The 15,044-nt window shown below is 33.0% G+C and overlaps 1 protein-coding gene across 3 annotated transcripts; it reads right to left on the reverse strand.

The window, feature by feature from the left end:
• Positions 1 to 1,834: 1,834 nt before the first annotated feature.
• Positions 1,835 to 14,751, reverse strand: LOC135138701 (uncharacterized). Of its 3 annotated transcripts, none has more exons than XM_064068682.1 (7): positions 14,600 to 14,751; positions 14,255 to 14,550; positions 8,047 to 8,824; positions 7,856 to 7,991; positions 7,096 to 7,700; positions 2,142 to 2,989; positions 1,835 to 2,082 (listed from the first exon to the last, which is right to left on the reverse strand). In XM_064068682.1, the coding sequence occupies exons 2-4, from the start codon at positions 14,257 to 14,259 to the stop codon at positions 7,935 to 7,937; spliced, it is 840 nt and encodes a 279-aa protein (XP_063924752.1). In that variant the 5' UTR covers positions 14,260 to 14,550; positions 14,600 to 14,751; the 3' UTR covers positions 1,835 to 2,082; positions 2,142 to 2,989; positions 7,096 to 7,700; positions 7,856 to 7,934. The 3 variants fall into 3 exon arrangements, with proteins under 3 accessions (XP_063924752.1, XP_063924753.1, XP_063924751.1); XM_064068683.1 differs by having other exon boundaries at positions 7,096 to 7,268; positions 7,320 to 7,991; XM_064068681.1 differs by having other exon boundaries at positions 7,096 to 7,991.
• Positions 14,752 to 15,044: the final 293 nt, after the last annotated feature.

The following is a 15,044-nucleotide window of genomic DNA, read 5'->3' on the forward strand; positions in this document are numbered from 1 at the left end:
ATTATAGACTTGAATTTTTCAGTTCTTCAATCTTTCATTTTTTTGTTTTATTTTTTCGACTTTCCAAATTTTGAATTTTTCAATTTATACATTTTGTACTTTTTTGAATTGAGTTTCTCGAGTTTTAAATTTTTAATTTTTCCATTTGAAATTTTTCAATTTTTTGTTTTTCTTTTATACAATTCTGCGATATCTTTCCTAGTTTAATAAATGTAATTTAAAAATTTCCCAAGAAAGTTCTACTCTTTTAAAAACATGTTTCATATGGTAATTTCTTGTAGAGAAATGCAAATTTTGCAACTAAGGTCCACCCTTCAGCTCAGGATGAATACAAAATTTATCACAATTGAGAAGGGGCGGGTGGGTGGGGCTTATATTTTGTCCATTTTTTCTTAATATACGAAGTCTTTTTTCCTACCAAGAAACAGAAAACTTATGAACTATCCTGTTGTTGGAAGAAAGCACTATATATTAAAAAAAAAAACGCGAAGAGTAACCCCCCACCCACCCCTATCTCAATTGTGAGGAATTTTTCATTCGTTGTTAGACCGAGGGGTGGAGCGTAATTGCAAAATACATATTTTTCTACAAAAATTTACCATTTTCAACATGTTTTAAATTTTTTGTTGAGAAAAAGGCTGCAGGTATGATAAAAAAGTCAAAGTCAATCAAATCTGTCATTTTTAAACAAAACATTTTGGCAAATGACATACCCTCTAAGAAAATAGAGGCGGGTGGACAGGGCTAGCACCTGCTCAGATAAGACTGATTTTGGCAGACGCCATACCCTCTGAATAAATACAGGGCGGGTGGGCGGGGCTAGTACTTGCGAAGGTAAAACTTATTTTGGAAAATGACAAACTCTGAGGAAATAGGGGGCGGGTGGGCGGGGCTAGCACTTGCTAAGATAAAACTTATTTTGCCCCTATTAAACTTGCAAAAACTTAAATTTAAAAGGTGTTAAATTGCATATTTCCATCGTAACGAGCAAATTCCTAAATCTGATTGGATATTTATTTTGTTAACAAATCAGTCCTTAATTTTTCTGTGACACCCTGTACGTCAAAATTAAAAAAATATTAATTATAAATCAAAAATAAATCACAAGTATAGACTCAACATATTTTGCACATTTAAGATAGGATATATTCAGCAATATTTTGAGGTGACGTCATCAATTTTCTAGGGGGGATGAGCAAATACATTTTGATCAAAAATTTACCACGCTTATGATTTTAAAGGACTTCAAATGATTCGGTTCTTCAGTTCCTTATTAAATCAATAAAATAAATTCACGCACTCATTAATTTTTTTGAGCAAATTTAAAAGATATGAATGCAGTGATCAATCACACACTAATCATATTGTGCACATTTTAGCAAAATTTTGAGATGGCATCATCAATTTTTTGGAGGAGATAAGCAAGTATACAGCAACTAAAAGTGTAGCACTATGTTATTTTATATGTACAATTTAAAACCCATTTTCTATGTACAATTTTGAAATGACGTCATCACATTATTGGTGGCGATGATTAGACAAATTTTGGTTAGCGTTTTACCAACCTAATATAAATACAAAATTTGACAACAATCGGCCCAGTACTTTCGGAGATTACCTGTCTAAAAAAAATCAGGACGGCAGACAGACAGACCGACGGACTCAATTACAAAATGAGGTGAAATGTTAAAAAAATACACCAAAAAAAAACTTTACGACAAAAATTGACTTTTTATTAAAAAAAAGCAATAAAAAAACATGATAAAGTACCTTAAAATACATGAAAAAACAGGTAAAAAAAGCTTAAATATATGAAAATAAAAAATATCCTGCATGTGTGAAAAATGTAAATAATTGTATCAATATTGTATTTTTCGTACTCTAATGGTCATGACCCATCAAGAGAAAATATGAAAGTAACCAGTTGCCCAATAGACTGGATTATATAGTCTTGCCTTCGGTATATAATGGTTTTCAAAATTAGTACAGCTTCATTGTTTCGAAAATTGGACGGTTTTCTTCTACTAGCCTCTTGAATAGATCGCAACTGCCTTCACGATGTCATGTAGAACTTCTTTCTACCTATAAATATGACAGAATTTATTTTTCTACTCGAGCTAAAAGCAGACAAAACCACTTACCGTCTTGGACTCCTCTTTGAACTAGGGTAGGATTTTCTACGAGAATGCCTAGCTAGCTAGCTAGGGATACTGCGAGACTGCAATAAATTGCTTGCCACACTAAAACCCCTCCATCTTCACTTGAAACTTTTCAACGATATATTTTAGAAGGACCTCCATTTTTTTCGAAACAAATTTTGGCAACTTTTCTATAATTAAAAAAGTCGAAAAAAATTATGACGCAGTTAAATTAGAAGTCGTTGGTAGACAATAAATATTGCATCCTTTCCATGAAGACAGAGAAGGGTCTACAAATACAATCCGGCACTTGTTCTGACTTCAGACTCTTACAGCTTCCGGATGTTTCCTGACGACTATTTCGAAGCGATCAAAATCGATACCCATCTAACATATTAGAAAAAAAGTGTGATCATTATTGTCGTCGACCACAAATTCTAAATCAAAATTAATCAGTCTGTCGACGAGAGATATTTTGACGTGAGTGCGGTCTTGAGACTTTTCCAAAAACTTTTGCTTCAAAAACAAAATTTTATACTTCATCGTACAATATCCACATCGCTGTCATCTCGTCTAAAGTTTCGTCGTACTTTCCGTTCCAATGAAATTCATCCAAAACAAGGTGAAAAATGGTTTTCTTGTCTTTTTCGACAAAATTTGGGTCCACCCCATGGTCGAGACAGTATTTTATTTTCGCGAGTCTGTGTTGTAATATAATGGAACATTAACGTAGTGAAAGCCGTCCAAAGAAGATCGGTTTCTATCAAACTGTATTCAACAAGCATTCTAAAGCGTTAATAGGGGGCGGTGGTTGCAAAAGCAAGTAGATGGTGGAAGATTTCTTTTCTTTTCTGAAATGAAAAAAGGAACTTAACACTTTCAATGGTAATGCGGGTTTTGAAATATTTCTAAACATGATTTTAGAAGCTATGGACCAGTTTTTTCCCATCGTTCGGAAAACACAATTTTCCAGATCAAGAAAAGCAGGAATAAATAATAACCGCTTTACCTATAAACTAAAAAAAAAAAAATGCGTAATACAGTAAGAATATTCTATGATTTAACTGTTAATAATTTAATAAACAAAATAATTTCCAAGTCTTATAAAAAATTAGATAAGACCGAAATTTCGAAGGCTAAAAAGTTTGCAAATGATCTGTATGTAACTAAATCTACAAACAAGGTTAAAGCTAGTCTACCTAGATAATTATGAGAAGAGTAAGGCAAAGAGCGTGATTCATCTGCGACTGAAAGTCTCTACATGTTTATGACTGATATTATTAATTTATTTTTCAAATTCAAATTATCCAAACGCAGTTACGCGCGTTTTTTTTTTTCTCAGCGCGAAATTGTAATTCAAACTGGGACACCACAATATCGTAATTAAGTAATGATTTTTATTTCAATAATCTATATTAAGCAGATTTGCACTAAAATGAGATAATAACATATTTTCTAATATTAATATTATTTTGTTGTTAAACCACGGTATTTTAAAGTTTTTGTTAATTGAAATTGTCATGTTGTTGGGTTAACTCGTGTATATATGAAATTAAAGAATATCTAAAATTAATATGAAATAAAGGACTGTTTATTTATTTAACTCGAGAAGCAAATTTATGGAATTTTCACCGTTGTCTTCAAAATTATTTCACACACTGAGTTTTTGTGTATCAAATACTGTATGCAAGATTGAAATAATTTGTCTACATGTTTTCTCAATTTTCAGGAATGGTAACATCTGTGAAAGTTTGACGGTTTGTTTCACTAGTCCCACGAAACTAGAATTTAGACATCTTACAAAAAGGGTAGTCTTTTTGTCTTGCGTTTTTGTTTTGTTGTAATATTAAAAGATTTATTTACATTAATTCGTGATTTCGCAATTATTTTTCCAATTTTCAATTTTTTTAATAATGCAATTTTTAAATTTCTCAGTTATCCGATTTTCCGATTTTTTAATTTCCAGTATTTCGAATTTACAATTTACGTTTTTTCGATTTGTAATGCCCGTTTTTACCCTACTTTTAATCACCTAATTAACGTTATGTTTTGTTTAATTTGACAGATTTGATTGATTTTTTATCATACCTGTAGCCTTCTTTTCAAAACAAAAAACTTAAAACATGTGTGAGAATGGTAAATTTTTGTAGAGAAATATGTATTTTGCAATTACGCTCCACCCTCGGTCTAACAACGAATGAAAAATTCATCACAATTGAGATCGGGGCGGGTGGGGGGGGTTTAATCTTCGTGTTTTTGTTTAATATATAGAGCTTTCTTACAACAACAGGATAGTTCATAAGTTTTCTGTTTTTTGGTAAGAAAAAAGACTTCGTATATTAAAAAAAAAATGGATAAATATAAGCCCCACCCACCCGCCCCTTCTCAATTGTGATGAATTATTTATTCATCCTGAGCTGAAGGGTGGAGCTTAGTTGCAAAATTTGCATTTCTCTACAAGAAATTACCATATGAAACATGTTTTTAAAAGGGTTGAACTTTCTAGGGAAATTTTGAAATTACATTTATAAAACTACGAAAGATATCGCAGAATTGTATAAAAGAAAAACAAAAAATTGAAAAATTGGCGAAACAAAAAATTAAGAAAAAAGTGGAACTGAAAACAAAATATTATAAAATCTAAAACGAAAAATTCCAAATGGAAAAATTAAAAATTCAAACTCGAGAAACTCAATTCGAAAAAGTGCAAAATCGATAAATTGAAAATTTCAAAAGGTGGAAAGTCGAAAAAATGAAACAAAAGAATGAAAGATTGAAGAACTGAAAAATTCAAATCTATAATAAATTAAAAAATTGGTCTAAAGAGTATAGACAGTACTTCCCTCGCTGTCGGAAACTTGACGACTGCATGCCTATTGTGTTTTTTTCTCATTACATTTTTGTAGTGGGAATTTAAAAAAAATTGCGATGACGTCATCAACATTTTTGCAAGGACACGTATATCAGTTGGGATAGATGTAGTGTATTACTAAGAATAAAATTATTGTATTCCCAAATTTTCGGGAAAATGAATTGGGTCGTTTTGAATATTGATTTTTTATAATCAATAAAATAACGAAAAAATTTACTCACGTATACGGCAACTGAAAATCGTTTATGTATAAACATTCTTAATTTAAGATGACAAGCGTAACAGCATACGTGAGAGTCAAACAGAGAAACTGTAAACAAAACGACCATCGGTTTTATTGCTTCGACTTCCGCTTATTATATAAAACATTGGGTTTTATTTTAATTCTTGACGGTGAAATTCACAATTGGTTGATTATAAACATGTCTATTTCACATTCGCGGAACCAAGTGAGCGCATAAAACAAATGCAGGTCTGTAATGTTAAAGTCGATGTAAATAAGCCTGCTACCCTTATGTTTCAACCGAGTTTTTCCTTTAACAAATTTTGTGTCTACCAAATTGGGTTGGTTGGGGTGTAATACTAATAATAAGTGTTGCCTTTAATTTAATCAATAAAATAAATTGACTTCATTAATTTTTTTGAACCACCTCTTAAGAAAATCTAAAAAATATGAATGGAATGATAAATCACAAGTACAAACTCATCATATTTTTTGCATTTTAGATAGGATTTATTCAGCAAAATTTAAGGGTGACGTCATCAATTTTTTTAGGAGGGATGAACAAATACATTTTGAACAAAAGTTTACCGTGCTTATAATCACTTTAAAATATTCCCAAGATTTCAAAGTATTCGGTTTTCTAATTCCTGATTAAATCGATAAAATAAATTCACGCCTTCATTAATTTTTTTGAGTCACCCTGCATATGCAAATCCAAAAATATGATTGGAATGATAAATCACAAGTACGGACTCATCATATTTTGTACATTTTAGATACGATTTATTCGGCTTTTGAGCTGACGTCATCAGCTTTTTGTAGAAGATAACCAAATATATTTTGACTAAAAATTTATTATGCTCTTTATAACCTTAAAACATCTGCAAGATTTCAAAGCATTCGGTTTTGTAGTTCCTGATTAAATCAATAAAATAAATTTACGCATTCATTAATTTTTTTGAGTCACCCTGTATATGCAAATCGAAAAAATTTGAACGGAATGATAAATCACAAGAAGAGACTCACCATATTTTGTACATTTTAGATAGGATTTTTTCAGTAAAATTTTGTGGTGACGTCATAATTTTTTTAGGGGGGACGACCAAATACGTTTTGATCAAAAATTTACCATGCTTATGATAATTTTAAAATATCTTCAAGATTTCGAAGCATTCGGTTTTGTAGTTCCTGAGTAAATCAGTAAAATAAATTTACGCTTTCATTTATTTTCTTGAATCACCCTGTATATGCAAATCCAAAAAATTTGAATACATACACGATTTTCAGTTGCCTCTGATACGTATACGAGAGTAAATTGTTTCGTTATTTTATTGATTATTACAAATCAATATTCAAAACGACCCAATTCATTTTCCCGAAAATTTGAGAATATAATAATTTTATTCTTAGTATTACACTACATCTATCCCAAGCGATATACGTGTCCTTGCAAAAATGTTGATGACGTCATCGCAATTTTTTTTTAAATTCCCACTACAAAAATGTAATGAGAAAAAAAACACAATAGGCATGCAGTCGTCAAGTTTCCGACAGCGAGGGAAGTACTGTCTAAACTCTTTAGACCAATTTTTTTTTTATTTTTCCGACTTTCCAATATCAGAAGCAATGGTTAAAGTATCCCGAAAATTTAGAAAAACCATACAGTAAAAACCAGTGGCGTAAATATTATCGTGGCAGGGGGCGTTCGCACAAATGCAGACGAATGAAATGTGTATAAATCAAATAACTTCAATTGTTTATGTTCATAATATAGCACGTTCTGATAACACACATCAGCGGCCGCATTTGTGTTAAAAGAAAATGAAATTTGCACGTTTAAAAAATATACAAAATTCACTTACAAAATTTCAAATGGGAGACATTTTTCAGCTAAATCTCAACATATCCTGTGCAAAATTTTCACTTTCACTCTCATCGTCACTTTCTACCTCTTCACTGTCCGTGGGCACGTACATATCATACAGAAGTTCTTCAATTCTGTCGCTGTCACTGTCACTGTTAGTGTTGTAGTCACCTGACGATGGCGGTGACAATAAATTGTAACGGTTATCGACCATGTCATTACCTTCCTCATCACTAGGCACGTACATATGGTAAAACGGCGTTTCAAATTTGATTATTTTCTTGTTACTTTCGCCTATAGGAAGACCGTTCACTATTGAATAAAACTCTTTTGCTGTTTTCACCTCAAATCTTTCAACGATGTGTTTTTTGGAGGCGTCTCTAGCCAGTTCCACTAAAGAAGGCACCCTTGGAAGAACGTCTATTTTTTTTGCAACAACTTTCGGCAAGTTTTCTATCGTTAATATGGCAGTTCTTAATTTTGGGTTAACGCAGAAATCTAGTAAGCGCAGTACATCATAGGGAATCCATTGGTAAAACCATGATGGGGACAAGTTCAAACGAGGGACATCCCAAATTGTATACTGACCAACGGCCGATTTTTCTGAAATTAATGCAGCGATATCTTCTACGCTTAAAGTAATGTTTACGAGATATACGACCATTACAGTTTGATACGTTAGGAGACTTTTGTACTTGTTCGTATCTAATTCTATATCTAGGTGCAGTAAAGTCCGAAAGAGGATGCAATCAACGAACCTTCTGTTGACGATGTGACACATGTCCATATCGCACTTCATACCATGCTCGACCATGAACAAAACGAATGTTGTGGCTTCTAGTTCTGAATCTCCAGATTCACAAATACTTCTGCCGTCCACTCTTTCGAATAATTCTATAACGCAATTGAAATAGAAGTCGTTTGTAGACAATAAATATTCCATCCTTACCTGGAAGACAGAAAAGGATCTAAAAACACAATTCGGCACCTCTTGTGACTCCAGAGCAGCTCTTACAGCCTCCGGGTGTCTCCGGACTACTGTTTTAAAGCGCTCGAAATCCATTCCCATCAAACATATTAGCAAAAATGAGTGATCTTTATTGTCATTGATCACAAATTCTAAATCGTAATTAATTAATCTATCGACTAGAAATATTTTCACGTGATTGCGGTCTTGTGATTTCTCCAAGAACTTTTGCTTGTAGACTAGGTGAAGAAACGTCTGCAAACGCAGTTTGCCATACTTGGAGTCATCGTTCATGGTATGCATGAACAGTTCCTGGAAAACAAAGTTTGATACTTGATCATACATCTGCAGCGACACAAATTCGAACGCGCTGTATGAACCAAACAATTCGGAGCAGTTATCAGTGCGACTTTCTATTGCGGGGTTGCCTCCATAATAGAGTAACATGGCTACCGTCTCGTCTAGGCATTCATCGTAGATTCCGTTCCAATGAAACCCATTCAAAATAAGGCGGAAAATGGTCTTCTTGTCTTTGTGGATAAAATTTGGGTCCAAGCCATGGTCTAGGCAGAATTTTATTTCCGCGGGGTCTGTGCTGTAGTATAGTGGAAGATTATTAGCGTGGTGAAAGCTGTTCAAAGAGGGTTGGGTTCTATCAAACTGTAGATGAAATGGGGAGACATCCAGGTACGAATATACAGACATTCTGAAGCGGTAGATGGGTGGACGGTGATTGCAACGCCAAATGGGTATTTCTTTCCTGAAATGAAAAAAAGAGTTCAATACTGTGGAACTAAAAAAGGTAAATTATCAAACAATACATTTTATTACAGATCTAAGTACCAACGTATATTGCTTTTCTAGGAAGAGCTTGGAAGTATTAAATACACCAAGTCCTCCTACAACTTTCTTTTCGAGTTCTTTTCCCCTATCATATGGTTCGTGTTGGGTTTTCGTAAAGTAATGTTCAAAAGTGTGAAAGTGTTAAAAATTATTTACCACCTAGTATTTTTAAAAATCCCAAAGTCAAATCGTCTTTAAAAGACAAGTTAAAGGAATGGATGGAAACAAAGACGTTTTTCAAATAGAAAACGGCGAATTGTTCTGGAAGCTTGTGGGAAAATTGTAAGTACCTATAGATTATTATTAATGTTGCAAAATTCCAATGGGAAAACTAGTGGTGAAATTAATTCCATAAATTTGACATATCTATTTTTGAAAAATAAATAAATAAATAAATAAAATGCGTTGTGGATTTCATGCTGTCAAAATTATTGTCAAATTTTTCATTTCAGGACTTCCAAAACATTACCAGTGCAAAAATTTCAGTTTTCAACTTTTGAGTTTTTCAATTTATAGATTTTGCAATTTTTCGAATTGAGTTCCTCGAGTTTTCAATTTTTAATTTTTCCATTTGCAATTTTTCGTTTTAGTTTTTTATTTTCTTTATTTTTATTTTTTCAATTTTTTGTTTTTTTTTTACAATTCTGCGGCAACTCTTCGAGGTTTCATTTTTAAATTTTCGAGTTTCAATTTTGAGAGTTTGCAGTTTTCGATTTGAAATTTGACGAGTTTTGAATTTTTCAGTTTTTCGTTTCTTCAGTTTTTCGAGAAAAACGAGAAAGTACAAGTTATTCTACGTGGCTTACATTAGAAGTACAGTCCAAAAGTATTGAATAATATATTGACACTATGTTTTTTATTATATCTCTTGTTCTTTGTGCCAAAAAATTGTGTGTTTATATTTTGTCTATTTTTTTAATAGACGAAGTCTTCTTTTTCCAAAAAGAAAGTGAAAAGATGTTTAACTTTCCTGTTGTTGAAAGAAAAGGACTAAAAGGACTAAAAGATGAAAAGGACGAAAAGGGCGACAAGGACGAAAAAGGACGATAAGGACGAAAACGAATGATAAGGACGAAAAGGACAAATAAGGACGAAAACGACGACAGAGGACGAAAAGAACGAAAAAGGATGAGAAGGACGAAAAGGACGAAAAGGACGAAAAGGGACGGCAAGGATGAAACTACTGAATTTAATGTAAATGACATAAATAAACATTTTATTGAATCTGTCCCAAAGTTTTCCAGCTGTGGTGAGCAGCAATATCTTTCATCTTTTACTATGCAATCCTTTTCATCCGATCAATTTTTATTCAAACCGGTAGATATTGCAACAATAGAGACCTTTGTTTCAAACTTGAAACCTGTGCTGGTGTGATTGCATTACAGGTAAAATGCTTCAGTTAGCTTCTACTTGGTTTAGTGAACCACTCACTCATATTATCAACCTCGCTTTTGAACAGGGACAAGTCCCTAAACTGTGGAACTTCTCTTTGGTGAAGCCGATTCCTAGAAAAAAACATCTGTTTCTTTAGATGATTTTAGGAAAATAAGTCTGATTTGTAACACGCTAAAAGTGGCTGAGTTTGCACTATGTGCTCAATTTAAAACATTTCTAATGAAGAAAAACATTGTTCCGTCGCAACAGTCCGGATTTCGAGAAAACTTCAGTACATCTACAGTTCTCATTTCCTTGGTTGATGACAATTTTAGTGGATTCTCCACTGGTAAAGTCACTTTGCTAACTCTGCTTGACATGTCCAAGGCATTTGATAGCCTCAATATATCTCTGTTGGTTACCAAACTTAAATATTATGGAATGTATGGAGCCACCTTGAACTGGTTCCAGAATTATTTATTTAATCGTGCTGTTAGTTGACTGTAATGGTCAGAAATCAAATATGATGGCTTTAAGTTCCGGGTTTCCCCAAGGATCGGTACTTAGACCTCTTCTCTTTTCTTTATATTCTGCCAACTTAGTAAAAGTTATTAAACATTGCTGTGTACACATGTATGCAGATGATGTACAACTTTATCTCACTTTCAATTCTGAAGAAACTGAAGCGTGTGTTAACCTTATGAATAGAGATCTAGAACATGTACAGCAATGGTGCGTAAACAACTGCTTGCAACTCAATCACAGTAAATGTGAAACGATTTTGTTTGGTATGCCTACAAAGCTTCTTCAGTGTAGAAATCGCGTTGAATTAAAAGTAAACAATCATGTCCTGAAAAGTTCCTCTGTGGTTAAGAGTCTGGGAGTTATGCTTGATAGCCAACTAAAGTTTGTGGAACATGTCAATCACATTTGCAAAAAAACCTTTTTTTCACTAGCAGCCATCAAGCATGCAAATGTCGACTCATTTAGAGATAACAAATTCAACTTTTGCGACCACCGGTTCAAAAAGAAAAATTGAGGTTATGTACGCAATGTTTGATGTGATTATTTCTTAAAAAATGAACAAATGTGTGCTACAAACATTACTTGAGTATACGCACGGTAGTTGGTAGACGGTAGAAGATAAAATGATTAACTCAGCGACAAGTATAAACGGTTTTCTTTGTGTTGAAGATTTAGATTAAGTTTGATTGGAAACCAAAACAAAATCATGTTGCGTCAAAAAATTGAACGTTTATTTTTTCAGTTTGTTGTCTTATGGTTTCTACTAGTGAAAAAAATAGTATATTAACCACGGTTGCACAGCCACTTCTAGACCTCGCGCTTCAGAGCCCTCGACGCTGCGCATCTCGGGTTCTAATTTGCGCTCGTTCTAGAATGCTTGGCTCTGCAACCTTGGCTGATAATAATATACTATTTATCTTTTAAGCAAATAAGTCCTTACAGGTTTTTTCTGGATACTAAATCTAAAAAGCGGCTGTCAGATACTTTGATTTTATCTCATTTAAATTATGCTGACACAGTATACGGCCTTTGTCTATCTCAGCTGCAAAAATATCGGCTACAGAAAATTCAAAATTTTTGTACCCGGTATACATTAACTGTTCCACGTTTTGCTCATGTGACCCCCTTCATTAGACAACTAAATTGGCTGAAGTCAGGTGAACGACGTTTCATTCATTACGTCTTAATTGTTTCCAAAGTGTTGCACACATCAGCACCTTCTTATTTGATTAACAAAATAGTGCTGCGATCGACTATCCACAATAAAAACTTAAGAAATGTGTGTTTTTCAGCTGACATACCACGCATAACCTGGTACCTATGTTTTAAGTCTTTATTTTCCTACTTGGCGGCGTATGTTATAAATAATGTCATTGGCGTAGAGAAGAGCCCCATTTTTAATCAAACTTCAGAGAAACTGCTAAAACAACGACTGCTGAATGGGGAAATACCAAATATAAATTTAGGTCTGCTTTAAATTATTAATAAATAAACTTCATTTAATACTAATGTCAGGTCAGATTAATATCAGTTTTTCCTGTATCAGTACCTTTTGTACCAATGTTTTTAATTTATTTATTTAAAATTGGTTCAATAAAAATTATTTTTATTTTTATTAATATTAATATTATTATAAAAAGGACGATAAGGACGAAAAAGGACGAACAAGGACGAAAAAGGAAGAAAAACCACGAAAAGGACAAAAAAGGATGATAAAGACGACAAAGGGCGAACAAGGACGAAAAAGGCCAAACAGGACGAAAAGAACGACAAAAGAAGGAAAAAGGGCGAAAAGGACGAAAAAGGACGAAAAAGATGAAAAACTATGAAAAGAACGAGAAAGGATAATAAGGACGAAAAAGAACGAAAAGGACGAGAAAGGAATATAACGTCTTTTCCCAAAAAGAAACTGGAAACATGTTTAACTTTCCTGTTGACTAAAAGGACTAAAACTACTGAAAGGACCGACAGGACTAAAAGAACAAAAAGGACTTAAAGGACGAAAAGGATAAAAAATACAATAAGGACGAAAAATACGAAAAGTACGAAAAGGACGAAAAAGGACGATAAGGACGAAAAAGGATGATAAGGACGAAATTCAACTACTAGCACAAACATCAGCGATTAAAAAAAATGACATTTGGTTGATTTTGTGTACTCAACGCAAAGGAAAGGACTGACTGATGAATTCATACCCAGTTTTTTTCACAAAAACGTTCATAAATTTGAAGAAATTCGGGAAAAATGTAAGATGACGGATAAATTTTGGCCAACGATTTATGAAGTTTCAAATAACCTTAAAATTTTTCACGATTTCACAGCATTCGGTTTTTGCAATTTCAAAGTTACATTGTAAAATATTGTTATACAATGTTGTTTTTTCCCAATAGCCTGGATGCTGAGGGTGAAAACTCGACACAGATTCATAAATCACACATACAAGAATATGTTATTTTATAAAATTTAAAGAACATTTGTTCGGTAGAATTCTAAGATGATGTCATAATTTTTTGGGAAGGCCTTACAATTTCAAAGTTAAGTTGTAAAATGTTACAGTTTTGAATTTTTCCCCAAAAATCTGGATGCTTTTAGCACCAAAAAAGAGGCAAATTAGAAGTAAATAAAATGGTGCGTTTCACCCCTCATTTTCTTTTTTAATTTATTATAGACTTGAATTTTTTAGTTCTTCAATTTTTCATTTTTTGTTTCATTTTTTCGACTTTCCAACTTTTGAATTTTTCAATTTATAGATGTTGCACTTTTTCGAATTGAGTTGCTCGTGTTTTAAATTTTTAATTTTTCAATTTGCAATTTTTCGTTTTAGTTTTTATAATTATTTGTTTTTTCAGTTTCACTTTTTCTTTAATTTTTCGTTTCGTCAATTTTTCCATTTGAAATTTTTCAATTTTTTGATTAAAGATTAACCCCTCCCCACTCGCCCCGATCTCAATTGTGAGGAATTTTTCATTCGTTGTTATAAATAGTGGAGCGTAATTGCAAAATACATACTTTTGAATATTTCGTTCAATTTTGTGATTTTTCAGTTTTTCGATTTTTCAATTTTAACTTTTCAATTTTTACATTATTAATTTTTTTCGATTTTTGAGTTTTCAGTTCTTCCATATTTCAATTTTTCAATTTTCGGAATTTTTAAATTTTCGATTGTCCATTTTTTTTTTATTTTTACGATTTTTGAATATATACTGAAACAATGGTTAAAGTAACCCGAAATTTTAGCAAAACCATACAGTAAAAACCAGTGGCGTAAATATTATCGTGGCAGGGGGCGGTTCGCACAAATGCAGACGAATGAAATGTGTATAAATCAAATAACTTCAACTGTTTATGTTCATAATATAGCACGTTCTGATAACACACATCAGCGGTCGCATTTGTGCTAAAAGAAAATGAAATTTGCACGTTTAAAAAATATACAAAATTTACTTACAACATTTCAAATGGGAGACATTTTTCAGCTAAATCTCAACATATCCTCTTCAAAATTTTCACTTTCACTCTCATCGTCACTTTCTCCCTCTTCACTGTCCGTCGGCACGTACATATCATACAGAAGTTCTTCAATTCTGTCGCTGTCACTGTCACTGTTAATGTTGTAGTCACCTGACGATGGCGGTGACAATAAATTGTAACGGTTATCGACCATGTCATTACCTTCCTCATCACTAGGCACGTACATATGGTATAACGGCGTTTCAAATTTGATTATTTTCTTGTTACTTTCGCCTATAGGAAGACCGTTCACTATTGAATAAAACTCTTTAGCTGTTTTCACCTCAAATCGTTCAACGATGTGTTTCCTGGAGACGTCTCTAGCCAGTTCCAATAAAGAAGGCACCCTTGGAAGAACGTCTATTTTTTTTGCAACAACTTTCGGCAAGTTTTCTATCGTTAATATGACAGTTCTTAATTTTGGGTTAACGCAGAAATCTAGTAAGCGCAGTACATCATAGGGAATCCATTGGTAAAACCATGATGGGGACAAGTTCAAACGAGGCACATCCCAAATTGTAGACTGACCAACGGCCGATTTTTCTGAAATTAATGCAGCGATATCTTCTACGCTTAAAGTAATGTATACGACCATTACAGTTTGATACGTTAGGAGACTTACGTGCAGTAAAGTCCGAAAGAGAATGCAATCACCGATCCTCCTTTAGACAATGTGACACATGTCAATATCGCACTTCATACCATACTCGACCATGAACAAAACGAAT

The sequence above is a fragment of the Zophobas morio genome, unplaced genomic scaffold (assembly GCF_036711695.1).
Source record: "Zophobas morio isolate AGI-343-1 ecotype UQ-CSIRO unplaced genomic scaffold, CSIRO_AGI_Zmor_V1 ptg000030l, whole genome shotgun sequence".
In the NCBI taxonomy this organism is placed as follows: domain Eukaryota; kingdom Metazoa; phylum Arthropoda; class Insecta; order Coleoptera; family Tenebrionidae; genus Zophobas; species Zophobas morio.

Bases quoted from the DNA above. Each gene is read 5' to 3' on its own strand.
- LOC135138701 (XM_064068682.1), bottom strand. The intron at 7,992-8,046 runs GTAAGGATGGAA...ATTGCGTTATAG, and splicing joins GATCCTTTTCTGTCTTCCAG to AATTATTCGAAAGAGTGGAC.